General features: G+C 39.7%; 1 protein-coding gene across 2 annotated transcripts in view; it reads left to right on the top strand.

Moving 5' to 3' along the window:
* Positions 1 to 24,713, top strand: part of FBN1 (fibrillin 1) — a 234,275-nt gene that overhangs the window by 147,177 nt on the left and 62,385 nt on the right. For both annotated transcript variants that reach the window (XM_060618612.3, XM_060618611.3), the window contains exons 20-32: positions 2,097 to 2,222; positions 3,171 to 3,290; positions 3,506 to 3,643; positions 4,487 to 4,537; positions 6,401 to 6,526; positions 8,610 to 8,837; positions 11,327 to 11,452; positions 11,571 to 11,699; positions 12,481 to 12,606; positions 12,718 to 12,843; positions 14,014 to 14,136; positions 15,220 to 15,345; positions 17,678 to 17,803. In XM_060618612.3, coding sequence (XP_060474595.1) covers positions 2,097 to 2,222; positions 3,171 to 3,290; positions 3,506 to 3,643; positions 4,487 to 4,537; positions 6,401 to 6,526; positions 8,610 to 8,837; positions 11,327 to 11,452; positions 11,571 to 11,699; positions 12,481 to 12,606; positions 12,718 to 12,843; positions 14,014 to 14,136; positions 15,220 to 15,345; positions 17,678 to 17,803 — 1,671 coding nt within the window. The remainder of the gene's footprint in view (positions 1 to 2,096; positions 2,223 to 3,170; positions 3,291 to 3,505; positions 3,644 to 4,486; positions 4,538 to 6,400; positions 6,527 to 8,609; positions 8,838 to 11,326; positions 11,453 to 11,570; positions 11,700 to 12,480; positions 12,607 to 12,717; positions 12,844 to 14,013; positions 14,137 to 15,219; positions 15,346 to 17,677; positions 17,804 to 24,713) is intronic.

Here is a 24,713-nt window from a genome sequence, read left to right on the forward strand (position 1 = left end):
GCTCTGTGTACAAAGAAAAGAGAGGGACTCTAGAGATAGAACAGAGAGGAAGGCTAACTCTAAATGTCCCAAAACAAGCCCTCAACCATTTTGCCCCCTCTGGCTCTCTGCAGGTCACCTATTCCCCACACACTCTAGCCTTCTCTTCTTCTTCCCTGTACTTCTATTCAGCATAAATAATGTTTACTTTTGTTTTCTAACTTCTTAAAGGATGCAACATGGCAAGAGTAGTTTCTGTCATGCAATGTACAGTGTGCAGGTTGAAGCAGAATATCGCATCTAATAGATGTCTTTGTTGTTAGGCCCGCCTGTAATGTCATAATGGGCAAAGTGGAGGTAGCAATTATTTTCGAAGAAGCAGAAATCTTACTTGAGTATTTTTCACTTGCTGTCCTTCTTCACTCATGGCTTGCACACTCATAAAAAGAAGTAACAGTAAATAAAAGCTTCTTCTCTGCCCCCCTTTAAATCACCTTTCATCTTAGTTTCAGGCTAAACTAGTACATAAAAAAATGAGGATAGGAGGTCTTCAGGGGAGCTGTATAGTTATCACAAAACCCTCTTCTTTCAACTACGGATTTCTTTTTCTTTCCCTAACTTTTATTGCTGTCCCCAAATTAGCCCTTCCCTCTTTGTGGTCTGCAATGACTTTTGAGAAGTGAATTCTTCCTCTCTCACACCCTTAATTTTAGGGCTTATTTTGTGGGGTACAGTTGTCATTTGAGTACACATGGTGTTTTCAAACTAGATTTACAATTTAATTTTTCTGTAAAAGCCTCTCTTCATCAGAAGACAGAAATCATTATTTATTTGAGCAGGCCAGAAAGACACAGAGATGTTTTGGCTTCATCCAAAAAATCACCCCATTGGAAGCAAAAGGGAGAGTTTGGGAGGCCGTAGGGATTCTTCGTCAACAAGTTAAATATATACTCCAAAGTTGAACTGATTATCATCAGGTCAGAAGTATGTTCATATTTCAGATTATGTTTAGAGATATAAAGTTAAGAATCAAAAACCCACCACAGCCGTCCCCTCCAGGGACTGGCTGGTTTTTATCTTAATCATAAAATCCTCGATATAAGGTTCCAGATTCTTCTGGCATCATCAAAGTTTAAGAATTGCAATACTAACTCTTTGGGGAAGTGTTAGCATTCCCTATATCATTTTGATAGACTTCTCACCATGTTGTTTGCTCATACAATAATATAACTTTATACTTAATTTTTCTATAATTTAAGTACTTTATAAATATATTGCTAATTTACTTGTATTTACCACTGTGAACCTATGATGATTTCTAGTACTGAATTGGTGTATCCTTTATGTTAGGGCTACTAGATTGTCAAATGATTATATAAGCAGAATTTGTTGATGTGTAAAAAAAAAAAATTCCTTGTGAACATATAGCCTATTCTATGTCTGTGTGATGTAGTTTAGGCCAACTAAACTATATATAACTATAAACTATATATAACAAACTGTTGAAGTTCCACACTTCCTAAATTACCTGAGTAACACATATCAAAAGTTAGATTTTACATGAGACAGACCTATTATTCACCCGAAAGTAAGGAATTTTTCTGAGCTCTCTGAATCTCAAGTCTAAACTCCTCATGAGAATTATAAACTCTATAGATTGCTTCACACTCTATAAACACAATCGGAGACCATTTCAGTTGTTCTAAAGAAGAAACAACCATCCTAGAACTAACACATATCAAAGTTGGACCATACTTTCTAAATGTTTATTTAGTCCCTTAAATCAATAGGATTAGTCCTTTTAATTCTGGCACAATGAAACAGTTGTATAAAGATTAATGATTTCCAGCAAATCCAAGTTTCTTCCTGTTAAAGAAAGTAAATTGAACAGTATCTGGTGACTTTAGACTTTGTAGATCCCTACTATAAATAATCAGATGAAACCCCTATTTTCCTCAAATTAGGTAAGTTAGGCAAAAACCTGTGGTAGAGGAGTTTTCCCTCCTTGCTTAAATTAATCATTTCATATGACCTTAAAAATTTAACCTATAAAAAGCAGAGAAATTGCATGCAAAGAATGAGCTCCCTCTAAAAGTTCATGTTCATTGGTTTTGCAGATATTAATGAATGTGTGTTGAACAGTCTGCTTTGTGACAATGGACAGTGTAGAAACACTCCTGGAAGTTTTGTCTGTACCTGCCCCAAGGGATTTATCTACAAACCTGACCTAAAAACCTGTGAAGGTAAACTATGTTTTTATTCTTATATTAGGTACTTTATTGTCTTTTGGTATGCCACTGGAAAACCATGAAAATCAGTTAGTCATATTTATTTATTTATTTGTTTATTTATTTATTTATTTATTTATTTATTCATTCATTCATTCAAGCAAGCAAGAAGGGTAGAGGGGCAGAAGGAGAGAGAGAATCCCAAGCAGGTTCCATGCTGAGCCCAACATGGGGCTCAATCCCACAATCCTGGGATTATGACCTGAGGTAAAATCAAGAGTTGGATGCTCAACCAACTAAGCCACCCAGGTGTCCCAGAGTCACCTTTATTTTAGACAATTATATCATTGTAATTGAGATTCTTTGGTCCCAAATGACAGTTGCGTATACTTTGTAAGCTACTATGGTACTTACCTGCATTTGGCATTTTATTTGCCATCATTTAAGACATGAAGAAAATATTACATAGCTAGTAATTCAGAGATCACACTTAAAATTTGCTCCAGATTTCCTGAATAAAAACATTCAGCCATGTGCCAGATTCTGTGCTATAGAGATATGCTCAATTACTATTCTTTTTTTTAAATTTCTTTAATGTTTATTTATTATTGAGAGACAGAGAGACACAGAGCGTGAGCAGGGGAGGGGTAGAGAGAGGGGGAGACACAGAATCCAAAGCAGTCTCCAGGCTCTGAGCTGTCAGCACAGAGCCTGATGCGCGGCTCAAACCCACAAACTATGAGATCATGACCTGAGCCGAAGTCGGTTGCCTAACCAACTGAGCCACCCAGGCGCCCCTCAATTATTATTCTTGATTTTCCATCTAGTCTAGAAAAAAAATCTATCTAGACCAGCTTTACTATCTAATAAAGAATATGTAGTAGCAATTGAGGACACAGTTTAAATATTCCTTCATGCCCAAGACTAGTTTTTAGCAGTAATGTAGACCTCTTTTTGTTTTAGACATTGATGAATGTGAATCAAGTCCTTGCATTAATGGCGTCTGCAAGAACAGCCCGGGCTCTTTTATTTGTGAATGTTCTTCTGAAAGTACTTTGGATCCAACAAAAACCATCTGCATAGGTATTTATTCTGCTGTATCAGTACTGTATTTAGTGTCTACTTTTGATGCAAAAGACCTTATTGCATAAGAGTTTAAGTACGGATAAACAAAGTTTAGATTATCATTATCCCTTGTTTCATGATGCCCTTCTTGCTGTAATTCCAATGCACATATTTGAATGTTTGATAAAGATTTTATTAAGTATCTAATAAAATCTTCTCCAACCTCCTTACAGAAACTATCAAGGGCACTTGCTGGCAGACTGTCATTGATGGGCGGTGTGAGATCAACATCAATGGAGCCACTTTAAAGTCCCAGTGCTGTTCTTCCCTCGGTGCTGCCTGGGGGAGCCCGTGTACCCTATGCCAACTCGGTAAGAGAGAGACAGGCACTGTGGCTATGGGGCCCATCCCACTGGTCTCTTCGCTTAGAAAGAGGAAACCCAGTACTTTTTTCATTTAGGTTCACCTGGGAATTTTAGATTTAATTCCACTGACCTCAATGAAACATAGTGCTGAATAGGAAACTAAGAGAAGTGTCAAGGACAGTAATTTCATGTGATTTGGTTATTATTGTCTATCACACACTGTAATGTGGTTTCCTGATGTTGCCTTCCTAGATCAGCAGTTTCTATGGGCTCTCTTAGAACCTCATACTTAGGGCTTTTTGCAGGCATAGATTATTTTCCAAAAATAGACCGACATAAAGGAACCACTATTCATGACCTAACTTCTAAATCTGTTGCAAAGCTGAGGTTTGAGAGCCTTGCTGATGATTTTATTGATTTGGTGTCTGGGTATATAAATGTGTGAATTTATATGTGTGAATGCTGCAGGCTAGGAGATCTTCAAATTTTAGACTTGGTCTTCCATATTCATGTTACAATAATCATATACTGTGACTCCTATTTTAGAGTTGTTAGCAAGAGAGAAATCTAGCCAATTTCCTTCTTAGTGATCACCTTAGCATGATCTTTAGGGGAACTTTGGGTCTTCAGAATCAGAGGAACTGAGCTTAATTCAAAGAGACATCTCATTCTCCTTCTTCATCTATACAGTCTCAGAAACACCTTGTTATCTTAGACTTATTCATAGCAACGAAATCTAATTCACGTCCAGGTACTCCTTCATGTTTCTTACGCTATGTCATACAAAGTCTGGATATTGTTATCTCAAATTTGTTTTTTGGTTTTTATTTATTTGTTTGTTTTTTACAGATCCTATATGTGGTAAAGGCTATTCAAGAATTAAAGGAACACAGTGTGAAGGTATTTATGATTATTTATAAACCATAAATTTCTGTGTGCAAGAAGAATGCTTATGTTAACTTGGACTGGATAAAGTTGTCATGAAACTTTACAGTAAGAAATATGCAGCAGAGAGAAAAATTAATGAGAATTGCAGAACATAACACATGTTAATTTCACAAGCATATATATGCTGTCGCCAGTGTTGGATCACTATGGCCACAGGGCAGGGTGACTGAAAATGTTTTAGGCTGACCTAAAAGAGTGACTTTTAGAGTGACTGCACTTTCAAAACACTATCAGGAAGACAAAAGTGGAAGTTTTCAATGAGACTATAAAATTTGCATTTTTTCTTGGTTTGTCCTGGGTTTTGTTTGTTTGTTTGTTTGTTTGTTTGTTTAATGGTCATGAATGATATAGAAGGACATACTCTGTTGCCTCGTTTTTGAAAGTTTATGTGGATCCTCTCCAGTCTGCTGTGATTCTTTCTCACGGAGTCCCAGATAGATGCAGGTCAGGGTGACTAACACAACCTGACATGACACAGCAGCTGAAAAATTTTAAAAACAGCAATTAGTCCCATATGTGGAATGAAATGAAGTTTTTTCCTTGCTCACATAAAGAGGAACACTACAACCCCCACCCAAGGTCTTGCTTTCCAAATGATGACTGAATCCTTTGGCCTTTCTCTGGTCCAGACTCACGGTTAATAACTTATCTGACCTCAGCAGCACATTTTGATGTACAAGTGGCCAGAACAAAAAACCCAAAAAGGTAAATTTCCCCTCCCCACTTACATGTCTCACAAGGAAAGATTTCAAATAGATTTTTTACCATCACTCACTTGGAAAGTTAATTCTTCTAAATAGACACAGTGTGTGTGTGTGTGTGTGTGTGTGTGTGTGTGTGTGTGTTAACTAATGTTCCCCTTTTTTGGCATTGGCAAGTATATTTCTTTGAATTAACTTGATGGTGAATATTTTTCCAAGTTAAGTGCAGAGAACATACTGAGTTCCATTAAGCACTGGGAGGGACTGGTACATTTGAGAGAGACTGGGTGAATGATGAATGAATGAACATGAGCATCTTTTGACTCTCCCTAACTCAAGCTGGGACAGAACAGTCTGAGACCATTGCTGAGTTAGAACTATATGCCTTCTGGGGACATCTCAACAGATGACACTTAAAAAGACACTTTTGACTGACCCCACATATTTCCCAGTGGGATTTTTCTTAATGCTCACCTTCACGCAATCTCTTCTTTGTTCATTTGAAAGACCAGGTTTCTGTCTCTACTTATTTCCAGACATCTGATCTCATAAAGCTAATTATGTGACTCCTGGGAGTCTTACCTGAGATGTCTATAGTACCCAGAGCTGTCACCAAGAACTCACACCAACTCCCAGCCTCTGTAACTCAAAAATTACTGGGTTGCCCAGTGGCTCAGTTGGTTGAGCATCCGACTCTTGGTTTTGACTCAGGCCATGATCTCACAGTTCGTGAGTTCCTGAGTTCGAGCCCCACATCAGGCTCTGCGCTGACAGTGTGGAGCCTGCTTGGGATTCTCTCTCCCTCCCTCTCTCTGACCCTCCTCTATTCACACTGTCTCTGTCTCTCTCAAAATAAATAAATCTTAAAAAAAATTACTCGCTAGGACCAATGGAGAAACTCTTATAACTTTGGTAATAGGTGGACTCAGCATGGTTGCTATTCAAAGATCCCAGAAATTCTACATCAACTATTTGGAGGCAAACTAATTTTGTGAATTTGTTTGGTTCAAAATGGCCTTTTCTGTTGTGAGAATAATTATGACCCCTTGTATGAAATAAAACAGAATGATGTTGTATAGATATTTTAACTTCATGCTTTTTTTTTTCTTCATAGATATAAATGAATGTGAAGTATTCCCAGGAGTATGCAAAAATGGCTTATGTGTTAACTCTAAGGGATCGTTTAAATGTCAGTGTCCCAGTGGGATGACTTTGGATGCCACAGGGAGGATCTGCCTAGGTAAATCCTGAGCTCATTACTTTTCTTATGACCATCTCCTAAAGATTATTAAAGAGTCAGTTAACAAGACAAAGTTGAATATTTGGTTTCAAGTACAGATACACACACGCCAATTCAACATTTCCACTAGGATTTATGGTGGTTTCCTTGACAAATAGGCTTCCTCACTCAAGCTCTTTGTTTATCCTTTATACAAAGAGTAGAGAACATGTTAGTGAAGAGAAACTTTAGTTCTATATTGATGTAACTATTCCTTAAATATTACCATCGTGGTTATCATTCCAAAGCTCTTAAATCTGCCCCCATATGCCATGGACTATAGGATACAAGGTGAACAGAGGCAAGAACATTTTTGCTTGATTGAAAACTGTAGCCCATGGCCGCTAGGCATGTGCTGCCATTGGCAAGATGGACAGGTCCTTGCAGGAAACTCTTATGGGTATGAGTGAAGAGTGCCACAGTCCTGAATAGTGAAGGAGCCCAGGGGTACTGTCACTTCTAATCATGGTGGGATTCTCCATGCCAACTGCTCAAGTCCAAGTGGCAATGATATGGAAGATGGGACCCTGAGTTCTTAGAAAGCTGCCCTATGGACTTTTAATGACAGCACGTTTGAGATCCCACAATCGTGTGTGGCATCTGCCAGAGTTATTCTGATGCTACTTCTGTGGCTTCTGACTGCCAGGAATATGTCTCTTGGGTCACTCGTTTCTGAGTCCATGACTCTGAAAATGATGCTCAGATACATTGTGTATCTGAAACCATATTCCTCTGAGATCATCCTTAACCACTATAGGTGGTTAAAAGAGTGATATGAGGGTAAGGGATTCAGATTGTTTATGAGTTAGAACTAACTAACCTTTAAATATAGAACTGTATGGTTTATAGCATAAGCAATATGGGAGGGAAAAGATGGAATCCCAAGGCTTGAGTCTTGTTGCAACCATGGATGTCAATTACTCTCCTCTGGAGTCAGCTTTTGTTTAGGAGGAATGAGCATTTAATGAAAACCTTCTTCTAGGTTCTTCAGTCAAAAGATGCTTCAGTGTTTAATGTAGAAATCATTTTAAAAGATAGGAGCTATCCATCTGATTAGAGGCAACCTGAATGTAGAGTTGCCCCAAAGACTTCAGAAGCTTTCTGACATTAAAGGAAGTTCAAGCACTTAGGTGAATGGTTAAAGACCACACTGTGAAGGAGAAAGAGAGGGAAGATAATGCCTTAGGTTTTAATTACACTTTACAGTTTCCAGACACACAATCTCATCTGAGCCTCACAGTACCGCCCCCCCCAAGGATGGGTGCAACATCATTTTACAGATATGGAAAGTCAGGGACAGGGTTCATAATTTGTCTAAGACAAGCAGCTTCTTAGTTGCAAGACTAAGCTCCGGGTCTTCTGACATCCACCATGTCACTTCTCCTACTCTCCCTTACGATTCCATGAATTTGGGGTTGGGGCTAGAGGTGCCCACATGTGCCCCAAAGAATGTACACATAAGACCATGTAAAGGTGAAAGAAATACTTGAGAAGAGGAATGGATGGCTTTTCTTTGTATTTTTCCTCTTTAATCCCAAGTAAGGCAGTCTTCATTTTGGAATTTAACATTGCACCTCTCCAAAAATGAGGTATGCTGGAGCTGGCTTAAGTGTTCTCCAGTGATAAAGAGTGCAGCTTCCTTGTAGCCAGAGAGCAGACGTCAAGGCATTATGGAGCGCATGCATTGGTAGTAAGCATGTCTGTACAGGGAGCAGACATCTCCCAAAAGAGCATTGTGGGATTTCCCAGAATACTGTTCCTCATGTAGAATTATCAGAAGGTGCCTAAACTTGAAAGGAATGTTTCCAGAAATAGGAGGTCCAAATAAATATGAGCTACCAAAGAAAAGGGAGTCTTTATTAGGTGGGAATACCCATCAGAAAGCCTGAGCTCCTTTTGGAAAAAAAAAAAAAAAATCATTCCGGCCAATAAGTACATCACAGATTATGGTGTTTATTGTACTTCGCCTGACACAACTGGTTGGCAGCTGGGGCCAGTGAAAACAGAGTAGCTCTCGTCAGCCTCCCTGTGTTCCATCTGGCAGATATCCGCGTGGAAACCTGCTTCCTGAGGTATGAGGACGAGGAGTGCACTCTGCCCATTGCCGGACGCCACCGCATGGACGCCTGCTGCTGCTCGGTCGGGGCGGCCTGGGGTACCGAGGAATGCGAGGAGTGTCCTGTGAGGAACACGCCTGAGTACGAGGAGCTCTGTCCCAGGGGGCCTGGATTCGCCACCAAAGAAATTACAAATGGAAAACCTTTCTTCAAAGGTACAATGGTTTCAGTGCTTGATTGCTCCTCTTTTTAGACGGACTGGAGGTTCTGCTACCAGGAGAACTACAGTGAACAACACCCATGTGGCCATCCCTCGATGATCTGAGCGTACATCGTTCACCTGCTGGGTTAACAGACAGCAGATGTTCACTCTGCGACGGCTTCTCCTTCCCCACCTCCAGGACTGCCCGAGGTCACTTGCCTCTCCCATTAGCTATTTATTAAGTGTTAACGTAGATTATAGTACTATCCTAAACCAAATAGAAACAAAAAGGCAATCTTCTTGGGGAATTTTAATTCCATCTGCTAATGCTAAATGATTTTCCCTTTTATCTCCTGATTTCATCTGGGTCACTTCAGTTCACCTGAGTATAGATATTGGGGGTGAGTGGCATGAGAAGCCAATGGCAGGTCCTCTTGGTCCAAAATACAGTGAAGGTCATTCCTGTGCCAAACACATTCCAGTGCCTTATGATATCTCAAACACTATTTCGGTTTATTATACTATAACCTAAAATTCATGTAAAAAAAATGAGAAATTACAGATTTAATCTAATTCCGAAATTGATTTAACTTTTTATGCACAATGATGCATAACTTGTTTACTTTAGCACATGGAAAAAATCATGACTGGTTTCTCAGAATTCCAGTTTTTCAGAGAGTCTCAGCTTATATTCCTGGTATAGATTTTTATCTTGGTTGCCCAGTGTGTCTGGGCCTAGTTAATTACACTTCATGACTAAATCAACTTATAAAACTGGGAAATGAGTATATGAATATTGCTTAATTATTCTTATATAAAAAGTGTAAACTTTTTTTGTACCGAGTGTTCAGTCCAAGAAACCATGGGGATTAAAATTCTGTCTATAGAGACAGTTTCTAGATGGCCTCTTAAATGTCTCCTAAGTAAATTCAAAGGAATTTGAATGATTTGCTTCCAAAGACTGTGGCAATCCATTGCCACAGAAGGACTTATTCTGGAGATTTAATTTGTCTTTCATGACATTTTGTAGAAATGAACTTGTATACTTTGAACTTTAGGTCTTGCTTCAGAAAGACTCCTGAAAGGAGGGGCACCTGGGTGGCTCAGTTTGTTAGGCATCTGACTTCGTCTCAGGTTATGATCTCACCATTTGTGAGCTTGAGCCCTGCATCAGGCTCTGTGCTGACAGCTCAGAGCCTGGAGCCTGCTTCCGATTCTGCGTCTCCCGCTTTCTCTGCCCCTCCCCCACTTGCACTCTGTCTCTCTCTCTGTCTCTGTCTCTCTCTCAAAAATAAATAAGCATTAAAAAAAAAAAAAAACTCCTGAAAGGAGATCACAGGGTACCTATGCAGTCTCCTAGTGTACAAGAAACTCTTTTAATTATATTAGTAACACCTTAATATTAATTGAGAAAAATTTTTAAATTTTATACATAATTCAGAAAATATTTTAAATAGTATACAGTATTTACAAATAGTTTAAATTATAAATGGCATCTTTTTTGCCATTCTTATATTTTAGGTGTATCCAAAGAAGCATCAAAAAGAATAGATGAATATCTCATTCCACTATACTCTCAGTTGGTTGCTGTGAAGCAATATATGCCAGTCATCTTCTATGTGCTTTTAAGTATGGATGCTAGTGGTTTAGAATATTTAGTCATTCATTCAGCAAATACTTAAGTGTTTGGTATGTATCAGGCAGTGTGCTGGGCTCTAAAAGTCCAAATAAACACCCCCTCTACTTCCCTAATATTGCTTTCTAAAATGTAGAAGTTTAAAAGACTAGAAGCATTTACAAAATCATAGTTCTCATGGATCATCACACATTCTTTAAATTGCATATTGCCAAGGGGCACCTGTGTGGTTCAGCCTGTTGAGCGTCCGACTTTGGCTCAGGTCATGATCTCACGGTTCATGAGTTCAAGCCCCACGTTGGGCTCTGTGCTGTCAGTGCAGAGCCTGCTTTAGATCCTCTGTTCCTTCCACACCCCCAATACCCCCCCCCCACTCTCTGCCCCTCCCCTGCTCGTGCTCACTGGCACTCTCTCTCTCTTGCTCTCTCCCAAAAATAAATAAACATTAAAAATACAATACATTACAATACCATACAATACAATACAATACAATACAATACAATACAATACAATGCATGTTGCCAAGACTTTAAATCAGGACCCTCCTGGGTTTTAAATAAGGGCATTGAGGGGCGCCTGGGTGGCTCAGTCGGTTAATCATCCGACTTTGGCTCAGGTCACCATCTTGAAGTTCATGGGTTTGAGCCCCAGGTGGGGCTCTGTGCGGACAGCTCAGAGCCTGGAGCCTGCTTCAGATCCTGTTTCCCTCTCTCTCTGCCTCTCCCCTGCTTGTGCTTTCCCTCTCTCTCTCTCTCTGTCTCTCTCTCTTTCTCAGAAATAAATAAACATTAAAAAATAAAATAGGGGCATGGAAAACTCCTTATAGGATGCTCAGGAACTTTCTGCACATTTTATTTTTCTTGAAGATATCAACGAGTGCAAGATGATTCCCAGCCTCTGCACCCACGGCAAGTGCAGAAACACCATTGGTAGCTTTAAGTGCAGGTGTGACAGTGGCTTTGCTCTTGACTCTGAAGAAAGGAACTGCACAGGTCAGTGATGGGCTCCCCTTCCTGGGATACCCTTTAGAACTCTTCACCTTTAACATATTGCCACAAGAATGAAAGCTGTCCTGATACTCATGTGCTGTCACTTACTGCCTTCATTCAGACATCGACGAATGCCGAATATCCCCTGACCTCTGTGGCCGAGGCCAATGTGTGAACACCCCAGGGGACTTTGAATGCAAGTGTGACGAGGGCTATGAAAGTGGATTCATGATGATGAAGAACTGCATGGGTAAGTGTGTGACCATCTGATCCGCACAGGAAGAGAGGGATTCCCTGAAGCTTTGATAACTCAGAGCCTCCCTCCCAGGATTCCCCAGCTCCCCCAGTGGACTGGTTTCCTGACCAGTGAGTCCAGAATCAGTCTGGGGCAGAGGGAGACTGACATGCAGAAAGCATGAGGGAATTCATGCTGTGAGTTGGCAGGTGGCCTAGGATACCAGTTATGGGTCTAAGAAGTGAGTTTAACACCTGGAAGAGACACCCCATGGAAGAGAGAACAATTCAAACATTAGCTATGTTGGAGGTCACATTATGGGGCTTCTGTCCAACATCTAGAAAAAGAGATTGATTACGCTGGCTGTATTAGATCGGGTTCCCTAGAGAGAGGCCTGAGATGGGGATTTTTGTGAGGTAGTACTCTCAGAAAGAAGCTATAAGGAAGTAAGGGAAGCAAATTAGGGCAGGGAAAGAGGTCTCTTAGCCCTAACCTGATCCTACAGGGGCCTCTGGAATATGAATGGCACCAAAGAGTTGTCCCGCTGTTAGACAAGGAGGCCACATTGTACAGTCCCGTGCCAGCCACTGGGAAGCCCCCAACACGGGGGTGGGGTATAATTCTCGCCTCTCAGACATTTCTGGGTGAGAGGGACAGTGGTTCTCCAAGAAGGGAGTCTGTGAGCCATGGGCAGCCAGGACTCTAACCAACTGGGTGCACTGAGGAGGGCACTGGCCTGGGGTCCTGGACTAGGACACCACCACCATCGTCAACATGGGCCATCACCATTTTGCAGATATCGATGAGTGTCAGAGAGATCCTCTCCTGTGCCGAGGAGGTGTTTGCCTAAACACAGAGGGAAGCTTCCGCTGCGAATGTCCTCCTGGTCATCAGCTGTCCCCCAACATCTCAGCATGTATAGGTAAGGAAGAAGACTTTCAGACCACTTATTTGTCCTCAGCTGTTCAACCCACGCTTCTGCCACAGTTAGAAGCTTCTGTCTGGATGTTAACTATTTTTATTTTCTAAACAGACATCAACGAGTGTGAACTGAGTGCGAACCTCTGCCCCAATGGCCGTTGTGTGAACCTCATAGGGAAGTATCAGTGTGCCTGCAACCCTGGCTATAATCCAACTCCTGACAGGCTGTTCTGTGTCGGTAAGTTCTCTCTTTCATTTTATGTCTTATTTAGTCTCTTCCTAAAACACCCAAACAATGTTCTCTGAGTTTTGTTTTCATCACTAGTTACTTTTACTTTATCTTCCTTATTTTCCTGCAAGTAAAAATTCTTTTCATGGTGGCTCACGATCTTTGGATCTCACCTCCCTTGTCTGTTTAAAGAACCATTTAAATGAAGGATGTTGTATGTTTTAGCTCTAACAAGTATAATTTGAGCCGTGCTGCTTTGAACGGTAGCACATGCTTTGTTTATGCACGTGCGTACCCAGGCAAATCAGCAAGTGATTACTAACCACCTGCCATAAACAAAGCCTGGGTTCTGTGACAAAGACAAAAAACATAGGGTACGGTGTCTGCCCTTAGGTGGTTTAGATCAGTTAAGACATTTCAAAGAATAATTATTGGAAAGAAGACTGTGTTCTGTTCATATCTTACGTTGAGATGGAGGCCAGGTCTGGCACTTCTTAAAGACGGGGTTTTGTGGGACAAGCATTTTGCTTTGTGGACGGTCCTCTGTGGGTTTAGTGGGAAGAGTGGCATAGAAAGCCCTCTGGGTTTATTGTGCCCAAAGTCAAAGTGAAACTTTTTAAAAGCTGCCAGTTTTTGCCTGGTTTGGGGTGTACATCATGTGGAACTGCCAAGTCTCACATGGTTTCCACCCAAAGCCATAAATCAGCCCAAATTTTTCTGAAACATGGCCCAGGACAACTGAGAATTCCAACTCAGGTTCTTGAAAAGGATTGGAATCTCAGCCGATCTAACTGAATGTCAAATTTATAATTGAATATGTGACCCAGAGAATTTCATCCACGTGCCCATTATCATATCTGGGATTGTTCTTTTGTCCCTAGCATTTATCCTACATTGCATGTGGCACAACATGTGCTGTGTAACTGATTGTTCGTTTAACTCCCAGCTGCAACATAAGCATGATGAAGGTAGGGATAGGATGTGTCTCATTCACTATTAGATTCTTATCTCTAGCACATGGTAGGTTTGTCCTTTATATGTGTTGAAGGAATTGAATGACCCAATGACTTCCAGTTGCCCTAGGATGTTTTTGTCTTGTTTTGTTTTTCTTTGGAAACTTTAATCCCATGCCATGATCTCAAACACAGAGCAAGGTGATGTTGTTTTTATTTTTCTTAGACATCGACGAATGCAGCATAATGAATGGTAATTGTGAGACTTTCTGCACAAACTCGGAAGGCAGCTATGAATGTAGCTGTCAGCCAGGATTTGCACTAATGCCCGACCAGAGGTCATGCACTGGTGAGTAGGGCTTAGCTTCCTATGAAATCTTTCAATAACAGGTCCATACCTAGAGTGGTTCAGGGCCCATATTTTGGAGTCAGACAGTCCTGAGTTGAAAAAATTTTTTGTCACATATTTTAGCTGCATGTCCTTAATAAAGATCCTTTGCATCAGATTCCTCATCTAAAAGATAGGGTTCAGATTGCTTGTGTGGGGGAGTGTACAGAGTGCTTAGCACAGTTCCTGGCATATGGAGTATAAAATTTGGTTTCCTTACTGATCAGAATTTTGAAGAATCTGATCTTTTGGTTTATTCAGTGCTACTCAGGGCCCAGATTCTCTGGACCAGCAGCATCAGCATCACTCGAGAATGTGTTAGAAATGCAAAATCTTGGGCCTTACCCAGATTTACAGAACCAGAAACTTCTGGGGATAGATCCCAATAATCTGTTTTCACAAGTTCTCCAAGTGCTAACACTTGAGAACTGTTGCTCTAATTTTCACTTCCTGTTGTATCATCCCGGGCTGGAAGAGCCATGTCGTCAGCTAGAGATGAGAAGGGAGGTAGGTAAGACAGGTTTTCACTTTGGTTTCCGTTAAGAAGAGGCCTTGGGTTTAGGAATCAAAATTATTTTATCTTATCTAGAAAAATCTCCTTGAAAAGCTAAAATATAAATTTGACCATAATAGTTAAATGTTGAAAATAAATATTTTTACTAAAAATGCATCAAAGTAGATAAGCTTATTTTAAGCAAACTTCACCTTTAAAATAGCAGTAAACCAGATGATAGATCTTAGGCATTTACATTTGACAATGAGAAAAATAAAATTCATAATCATTGTTGAGTGATAAATTCATATCAGGAATAAAATTACTAATTAAATGACGGATTTCTAAGAGGGTGCGGATCTTGATCCTGAATAGTGTATTGTAAATCTTGAAAATAGTTTTCTGCTTTTTCACCCAGGATAAATTGATGGGACATTTGGATTTGAGAACTAATTCTCTTATGCAAATAGGCTGAGTTTATTGGACTTTCTCACCCTTTAATAACAGAACTAATATTAACAACACACTATTGTTGGCTTTATTCTCTGCAGACATTGATGAGTGTGAAGATAACCCCAATATCTGTGATGGTGGTCAGTGTACAAACATACCCGGGGAGTACAGGTGCTTGTGTTATGATGGATTCATGGCATCTGAAGACATGAAGACTTGTGTAGGTGAGAAAAGAAAACAGAATTTTCCATTTTGTCTGGGTATTCACAAGCCCTGTTAAATGACTTAGCACTAGTTTGGGTAGTTGATAAATGGATCCTATGGGGAAAGTAAGGATATTTAGGAGCATATTAGTAATATTTCAAAGCCAGCAGTCCAAAGAGCAACTTTCTTGTGACTGTGACATAATGTTCTTGTCAGATATGTTATGTGGACTGAGTTAACCATTGGTCAACTCCACACATACACTTATTTTGTGTCTGTGCATTATTTCTGTCTCCTTAACCCTTCTTCTGTTGTGACTAGAGTCTAGGCCTTTAAAATATTTTTACTAAAGGCAAGCAAAATTTATTTCTGACAAGAATGCGACAAACTCTACAATTGATTGTATTGATGTATTCTATTGCTATGTCTTCAAATTTGTTACAGTTTTCTTCTGTAATATCTAATCTCATTCAGTATTTTTTAAGCTCAGACATTGTAGTTTTCATCTCCAAAAATTTGATTTGGGTCATTTTTCACATCTTCTCTATGTCCAGTCATTCCTCTTGCTTTTTGAGCATATGAAATAGAATTAGAATAACTGCTTCAATGTCCTTGTCTACCAATTCCATCATCTGTGTCGGTTCTGGGTCATTTCAGTAAATTGACTTTCTTCTTCATTATGGGTCATATTTTCCTGCTTCATTGAATGCTTGGTAATTTTTTTTTTTTTTTCAACGTTTTTTATTTATTTTTTGGGGACAGAGAGAGACAGAGCATGAACGGGGGAGGGGCAGAGAAAGAGGGAGACACAGAATCGGAAACAGGCTCCAGGCTCCGAGCCATCAGCCCGGAGCCTGACGCGGGGCTCGAACTCACGGACCGCGAGATCGTGACCTGGCTGAAGTCGGACGCTTAACCGACTGCGCCACCCAGGCGCCCCTGAATGCTTGGTAATTTTTGATTGAATGCCAGACACTATAAATTTTGACTTACTAGGCGCTAGATATTTTTGTATCCCTAGAAATATTCTTGGGCTTTGTTCTGCAACCCAGTTATTTGGAAACAGATGGGTCTTTTCAAATGTTTGATGTTATGCTTTGAAGCAGCAGTTGCTGTAAGGCTTATTTTGCCCCATTATTGAAGGAAGACCCTTCTAAATTATGAGATTTTTCAATCTGACTGGTAGGAACAGGCACAATTACAGGCCTTCCGTGAGCCCTGATGATTGTTCCCTCTAATTCTTTTGAGTGATACTTCCCCTAGCTTCGAGTAGTTTCTTTACCTGAATGCACTGATCACTACTCATCTGAATATATGACAGGGACCCTTTGCAGATTCCCAGAGCTCTCTCTCTCCCTTCTTTCTTTTACTCTTCCTTGTGAACTCTGACTACCTTGACCTTCCAGGATGTCCAGCAGTATCCCCTCAACTCTGGGACACTACTTGGCTCCAACGTTCATCCCCTTCCCTATGCCATGGACTTAAAACTGTCCATACGCTGTAATCTAGGGCGTTTATGGAGCTCACCTAGCTTTTCTTTCTCTCAGGCATCACTGTCTTTGTTGCCTCTGTTGTTTTTTTGCTGGTGTTTCCCATGGGAAAGCAAATTCCACCTCTATTACTCCATCTTGGCCAGAAGTGAGAGTCTAGAATTAAAATTTTAAATTATCTCACATTTGTATCTTCAGAAAACCCTTACTGAATATTTATGAAGCCCTATAAATTAAAGTGAATATCATAGGGGTGACTGGGTGGCTCAGTCGTTTTGGCTCAGGCCATGATCTCGTTTGTGGTTTTGTGGGTTCAAGTCCCGCATCAGGCTCTGTGCTGGCAGTGCAGAGCCTGCTTGGGATTCTCTCTGCTCCTCACCCACTCGCACTGTCTCTGTCTCTGTCAAATAAATAAACTTAAAAAAACCCAGTAAAGTGAATGTCATAAAAAACAGAAAATTTTTAATTTGGGCAAGAAGTGAAGTTTGTCACGACCTGAACTAAGACTAATAGTGCATCTATACTTACTTTTAAAATACGGAATCTAACATGTTGGCAGTCTCAGGCTGAATTAAAATTTTTATCTTGCAACAGAATATGTCATTTTAAAAAGTTTTCTAGACTGTCACATAAACAGGCTCTATACACAGCCTAGAGTCAGTCTGTTTATTTGATTACGTGACCTCCTGCTTGTAGCCCAGATACAGAGCCAGTCTGCTGGGGTGGCCTGCGGTATGAACTGAGTGTGGCAGGTGTGAATTGAGCTCTGTAAATATGGTCCCTTTTTTTGTCTTCTGTCAGGGAGAAAAGTTTTCAATGATACCAAACAGTTATATGTATTAATAATATCTGTATTTTACAGATGTCAATGAATGTGACCTAAATCCAAATATCTGCCTAAGTGGAACCTGTGAAAACACGAAAGGTTCATTCATCTGCCACTGTGATATGGGATATTCAGGCAAAAAAGGAAAAACTGGCTGTACAGGTATGTTTTTTCAATTTGAACAAGAAAATATTTGATGGTTAAGAGACTACTGCCATAATTATCGAGTAACACAAGTTCTAAAACCACTAACATTTTAATTGCATTATAAAGCATTTTGTATAACATTTTTCATTAGCTTACCCTCCCCTTCTTTGAAACTTGTTATACTTTAGATCAGATCTACACTGAAGTTTTTTCCTTTACCTGTGGAAAAAGGCATATTGAATGAATTACCACTATAACACTATAAATATCAAATTTTTATGAGGTTAAAAATAACATTTTTATATTTTATAGTTAACATGCTAATTACTAAACATTCCTATCCCTTTATTAAAGCAAGCCACCCTTGTCAACATTTCATTTAAGGTTTTATAACTGAAATTATTTTTTAAAGAAACATCCTACAATTCATATATTTCATCAATTCCCATCATCTTCCACTTCATTTAATTAGTGTGCTTTTGATGTGCTAAGTTGCTTTACCCCAAATAGTTCCTTGGACTTAGCAAATCTTAAGACGTGATAATTAAACCGTTTGTAATTTTTATTTGCCTAATACCAATAGCTCATAAGAAAACCTTTTCAGAACATTTGTAGGAGATTATTTTATTAAACATCAAGTAAAAGAAGTCACTCTGTGTAGATGATATTGTTTTTAAGTGTTTAGTTGGTGTTTTCAAATTAGAGGACATGATGGTAAGTATGTGGAATAATAATGTTTTACTATAGTTACTTATGGTAATATAACAGATTATGGGATATAACATAATTTAAAACATAATGGAGATCATGGTGAGCTTGAATTAGGTAATGGCATAATTTCTTTACAAATAACAGACTTTGATTCCAAAAGCCAGTTTGGCAAGCCCCTGTGACTTGAAACGAACATTAAAATATTTGCACATTGGCAATGTGGTAAATGTCCTTTTCTTAATTATATCAACATTTTCTTAAGAAAGTTTGCAAAGATATTTATTAAAATTCCAAACTGTCCAATAATGCTAAGTTTCAAATTTATAGATATACAAGATAATGCCAATAATATTACTATTGGTTCAAAAATGACAGGTTCTAGCCAAATTATAAAAAGAAGCATGAAGCTAGAATGCCTTCATGCTCACTATATTACTCTTCATACGAAGCATGACTATGGGTCCATTCTAGTAAATGGCACAGTGTTTAAAATCTCAACGACTGGTCTCTGGGGTACAGATGATGCTTAGCTCAGTGTGTCTGTGGTTCATGCTTTATTGTTAGCTTTCAGGATAAATATAGGACTTGAGATAAGGGGTGTTGGTCTGGCACTAATGAAGGGGAAGGAAGGTAAGATAGTTCCATACTGCATTTTACCTAATAGAGGCCAATACCATTGTTGGTTCAGTTGAACTCCCTGAAATTCAGCCCAAAGAACTGAGAGGCTAGGAGAAAGTTAATCTAATGGGACAGTCTGCATTCCCTATAAGAAAAGGATCTGTAGAATTTCATGCTCCAAATTCCAGCTAAGATACGCATGGACAGAGGCCGATTATTTCAGGCCTGTCACCATGACGAAAGCTAAAATTTTCATGCACTGTTAATATCAGTTCAGGTAAATGAGATATAATGTATATAATGCCCTTGGCAGAGTGCTTGGCATACAGTAGCTGCTGAATAAATAGTGGCTATTGTTGTCATTGTAAAATGAGACGTACAGACAGTGTCTAGAAGCCATTTTAATTAAAGACATAACATGTCTTTAATAACAGTAGTTCAGCAAAGTTCTGTACTACTATTTACTGATACATGCTTGAGACCAGTTTAGAGAAGGGAAATCTTACTCTGTGTATTAAAAGTCTTGTTTTTCATAACTGAGTCTGCACTGTTGTAATGAGAGCCACGTACCCCGTGTTAGATGAGAGGACACCAGTGACACCAGTTTGACATTAAGAACAGCAGTCTTGGGGCACCTGGGTGGCTCAGTCAGTTGGGCGTCCGACTTCGGCTCAGGTCATGATCTCACGGTCCGTGAGTTCGAGCCCTGCGTCAGGCTCTGTGCTGATATCTCAGAGCCCGGAGCCTGCTTCGGATTCTGTGTCTCCCTGTCTCTCTGCCCCTCCCCTGCTCATGCTCTGTCTTTCTCTGTCTCAAAAATAAATAAAACATTAAAAAAATTAAAAAAAGAAAAAAAAGAACAGCAGTCTTGTAGTAAAATGACATGACCAGAAACCAAGATTTGAAGTTCAAGAAATACTCCATTCTTTTCTAAGGGCCAGCATCACCCTACTTTTAAATTGTAGCCCCAAAGGACTTCTCAATTTCATAAAACCCAGCCGGCACCGTAGAGAGAAGATGAGTTTCACAGCCACTTCCGTATCATAGCCTCATGGCACATGATAGCCTCATGTAAAGTAGTACGACTCTGGATTTTACTGGCTAGCTCTTCTGCTGGTGTGTGGGCCTGAACAGCTCAAGGTGCTCTGTAGTTACACAAGCGTTCCTCTTGCATCAGCACCCTTGCAGCGAGGTACAGAAAGAGAGGGTGCATCGGGAAGGGAAGAAAAAGAGGTCCTCTGTAAATACCGTTACTCAACCAATGGTATCACATTTGATTGGAAATGAATTGCACAAACCGGAATTGGCAGCAAGTTTGCTGCACTTAAACACAAGTCTTAAAAAATCTGAGCCAAAATGTATTTTTAATCCCATGTAACTAGGGCTCTATTAGCCTGCTTTTAGGTTTTTTTTTTTTAATTTTTTTTTTAACGTTTATTTATTTTTGAGACACAGAGACACAGAGCATGAACGGGGGAGGGGCAGAGAGAGGGAGACACAGAATCTGAAGCAGGCTCCAGGCTCTGAGCCATCAGCCCAGAGCCCGATGCCGGGCTCGAACTCATGGACCGCGAGATCGTGACCTGAGCTGAAGTCGGACGCCCAACTGACTGAGCCACCCAGGCGCCCCACTTTTAGTTTAAAATTAGTGTCACTCCCAACTTAGAATACCATCAGGTTACCTTGGTGACAGTCATGTTAAAGACAAGTGTTTATAATGTCCCAGGCAACTAATGTAAATAGAGATATGTATCTTACCTAACGGGATAAGCAAGACACAGCACAACTAACAGTGAAGAACAAACCTGGGACAAGGTTTTTGATAATATGTGTAAATGTATTTTTGTACATATATAATATGTATACATACATACAATGTGTATGCTAATAAGTGTATGTATATGTATATGTATGTGTATATATATGTATGTATATATATGTATATATGTATGTATGTATATATATGTATATGTATGTGTGTGTGTGTATATATATATATATATATATATATATATATATATATATGAGAAATGAGTACCCTGTAAAGGAATTATAAAAATATGTATGCTATTTCATAGGGAAGAACTTTGTTTCATGAGAACTGAAAAAAAAATGTCCTCTGGGTTCCATTACAGCTTTGTCTAAATATTTCAGCTCCCTTGTCGTTACTGATTGTTTCCATTTTAACAAATAAACATGTTTTTTCTCCCAATCACTTTAGCAGTGTTCAGAATCCACCCACTGACTTACATTCCCAGCCCACACAGATGTTAAGGGTTTCTTTTTTCTCCTTAAGCTTTGTTCAAATCATGGGTATCACTGAGGGGAATGTTCTATTTAATGGAGGGAGAATGTACATTTGCTTAAAATCTAGAACATGCTCTTCTGTCCCTAGCTTAAGGGGGCTGGATTATAGTTTTTGTGGCCCACATGCCAGGCTTCTTCTGTTCATTCCATATAACTGTAATTAGACAATAAATTGGAAGAAGAGCTAAGTTGCTGCTAAGTGCCAGCCCTAGTGGGTCCCTGCTTTCAAAAATGAACTTCTGAGAACCTACCTCCCATCCTGTGTTCACTCAGTCAGTGAACAAGCATACCATTAAGATCAGAAGAATTGTTTTCAGTTAAAATAGCAGCATATCTGGGTAATTCCATTTCTCAAACACTCTGCTTCTTTTCACATGAGAAATGTTACTCATGGGTCTTAGTCCATGACAGAGAATCATATTCTTCAAAACCATCAGGACTTGGTGAGAATTTGTGCCCATTTCCTCCCAGCTTCTTCTTATCACTGCTAATTGTCCTCTACTGGCTGTCAGCCTGTGAAAACTCCGTGGGTGTTCAGTTAAATAGTCTTGGCTCAAATTTGGATCCAAATAGAGAAATCCAAGTAGCCTTCATGTTTGGCCTCTCCATTTATTCCAATGTCCTCTTCCCCAATGCCCAGCCAAGATCTCACAGTGTGCCAGCTTCACTGTGAGTGATGGCCAGAAGGCAAGAGGGCAGGTGTGTGTGTGGGTGATACAGCGTCTCCTTGTAAGACTGTCAGAGGAGGCCAGAGCAGAGGACAGCACAAAGCCCTTCTCGAATGTCAGTGGAACACACCCAGAACCTGTGCATGGGGTCTGCTTAGACCACACCCTTGCCTATCAAGACAGCCATGCAAGTAGAACCTTTGAGTCTTTGTGAGGGAACTTTGGTGGGGTTAAGGACATTGCAGTGTCAGCCCTAAATTTGCATTTCCTTGCTTTTCTTGGCTTGTGCTTATTCTTAATCTTAAAAAAGGAATTTTCTGTCTGGAGCAAACTTGTGGGGGAAAGAGAACATTTGTACAGAAAGAGACGTTCTTGGCAAGCATGTGCTATGTTTCCTTACCATTATTGAAGAGTAGATGTTTGAATACAGCATTTTGTTTGTTTGTTTTCCTTAATGGGTCAGTTTCTTCTTCTGTTTGCTTTTATAATGAGGTATAGTCTTAGGCACAAGTCTGCCATGGGAATAATTAATAATAGCTGGCAATAGTACACGTGCACATACATACACATGCAAAGACATTTTACTCAAGGATGCCTTTACACTTTATGGCCAACTTTTTCTTTTTTTTTAAGTTTATTTATTTACTTTGAGAGAGAGCAAGAGCATGCATGTGTGAGTGGGGGAGGGGGAAGGTGAGTGTAGAGAGAGGGGGAGAGAGAGAGAGAGAGAGAGAGAGAGAGAGAGAGAGAATCCCAAGTAGGCTCCTTGCTGTCAGCACAGAGCCTGACCCAGGGCTTGAACTCATAAACCGTGAGATCATGACCTGAGCCAAAGTCAAGAGTCAGATGCTTAACTGACTGAACCAGCGCCCCTGACCAACTCTTTCTAATTCACTTGTTACTTGCTAAGAGTAAGTCGTTGAGATAATGACTTAAACAAATATTCACAAAATGAAGAATTGAATATTGGCTCCTGAGTTATCATTTCTCCTAGTATCCTAAAGCCTATGATACATGGCTTCTTGCAAATAGAATTTCTTTTCACCTTGAAAACATTGCAGTAAAACTGCATGCATTTTCTCGAATTAGAAATTTACAGTAGCATATGGGTGGCTCAGTTGGTTAAGCATCTGACTCTTGATTTCAGCTCAGGTCATGATCTCATGGTTTCGCGGGATTGTGAGCCCCATGTCAGGCTCTGCACTAACAGCACGGAGCCTGCTCGGGATTCTGTATCTCCTTCTGTCTCTACCCCTCCCCTGCTTGCATTCTCTGTCTCTCAAAATAAATAAACACTTAAAGGAAAAAGAAATTTATATTAGCATATTATTAATGATTTAAAAAGGGTGGGAGACTCCTTTTAAAAGAAATGGTAACTTTCTTAATTGCAAGATTAAATAGAGAAAGCAAAAAATCCATATGGAAACCTTTGGTAATTAGAAAGTTGGAATTTGGTAATTAGAAAAAGATTAGAGAATTACTAGATTTACATGCTATGATCATCTCTGAAAATTATACTTAGTAGAAAATATTTGTGAATTTCTGGAAGTCTGTTACTCACCAAGATTTTGAAAACTCCATGAAGTGGGACTTAGAATAAAGTCCTTATGTGACCAAATAAATCAGCTCGATTATACTGCTGTGGTCCAGGCGAAAGAGTGCCAAGCAGGAGATAGGAAAATAAGTTCTACGTGGTTCTGGCTCTACCATTTACTGACCTTGGGGCCCTTGAAAGTCCCCATGTTCTTGGGGACCAACTGTACCTCCTCTGAGAAACTGAGAATTCGGAAAGTCAAATTCTGAGTTCTTTCTACTTGGAAAATTCCTTAATTTTATAACATTTAGAAACTTCCATACTTAGGCAATTGAAACTCATTGTTTCTACCTAACTCAGAAGAGATTATGACAAAGAAGGGAAATGAAGATAGGACTCTGCAAAACTGGTCATTAACGCTGCGGGAACTGATTTTTACCTGAGGAAGAAAGAAGTGTTAATGGTCCCATTTGGGAGCCCTTAGGTCAGGCTTACTTTCTTGAATTCTCATGCAAACTTACCAGTATTATCCCTGGGCTGGCCTTCCTCCTCATTTCCTTGGAATGTGCCGTGCTCAATTATTCAGTTGGTTAAAGCTTCCAGTCACAAGTCTAAAGCTCCCTGGTATGTGCCTGCCTTGACCTGCTTTAATAACTCGATAGGTTCATGTGGCTGCCAAGGTTACATTAAAATTCACCCATACAATACATTCTAATTGTCAGAACTTTCTTCCAGGCATGTTTTCATTTTATGATCATTAGTGATATCACAAAATATTTTTGTAGGAAAAATGTCACTATTTTATTTTGTGTTTGCTCTAGAAGTTATGAAGAAGCCAAAGATCTCAGGATCATTTCAGGGCTTCAGAGGGAACATTTGGCAAACAGCATGTTTCCAAACACTTTCAAATCATTTAATTGGGCTTCTTAAGTAAACAAAAGGGTAAACACAAGTTGCTTGCCCGGTTTCTTTTTCATGCCCCTTTTCAAATGATCACTGAAAATTCTTGTAACATTTTACATGCCAAAACTATCCCTCTTGACCTAAGTTAGATGTTGGTTTCCATATAGAGTCGTAGTATCCCTAA

This window comes from Panthera onca, chromosome B3 (assembly GCF_046562875.1).
Source record: "Panthera onca isolate mPanOnc1 chromosome B3, mPanOnc1 haplotype 2, whole genome shotgun sequence".
Lineage (NCBI taxonomy): Eukaryota > Metazoa > Chordata > Mammalia > Carnivora > Felidae > Panthera > Panthera onca.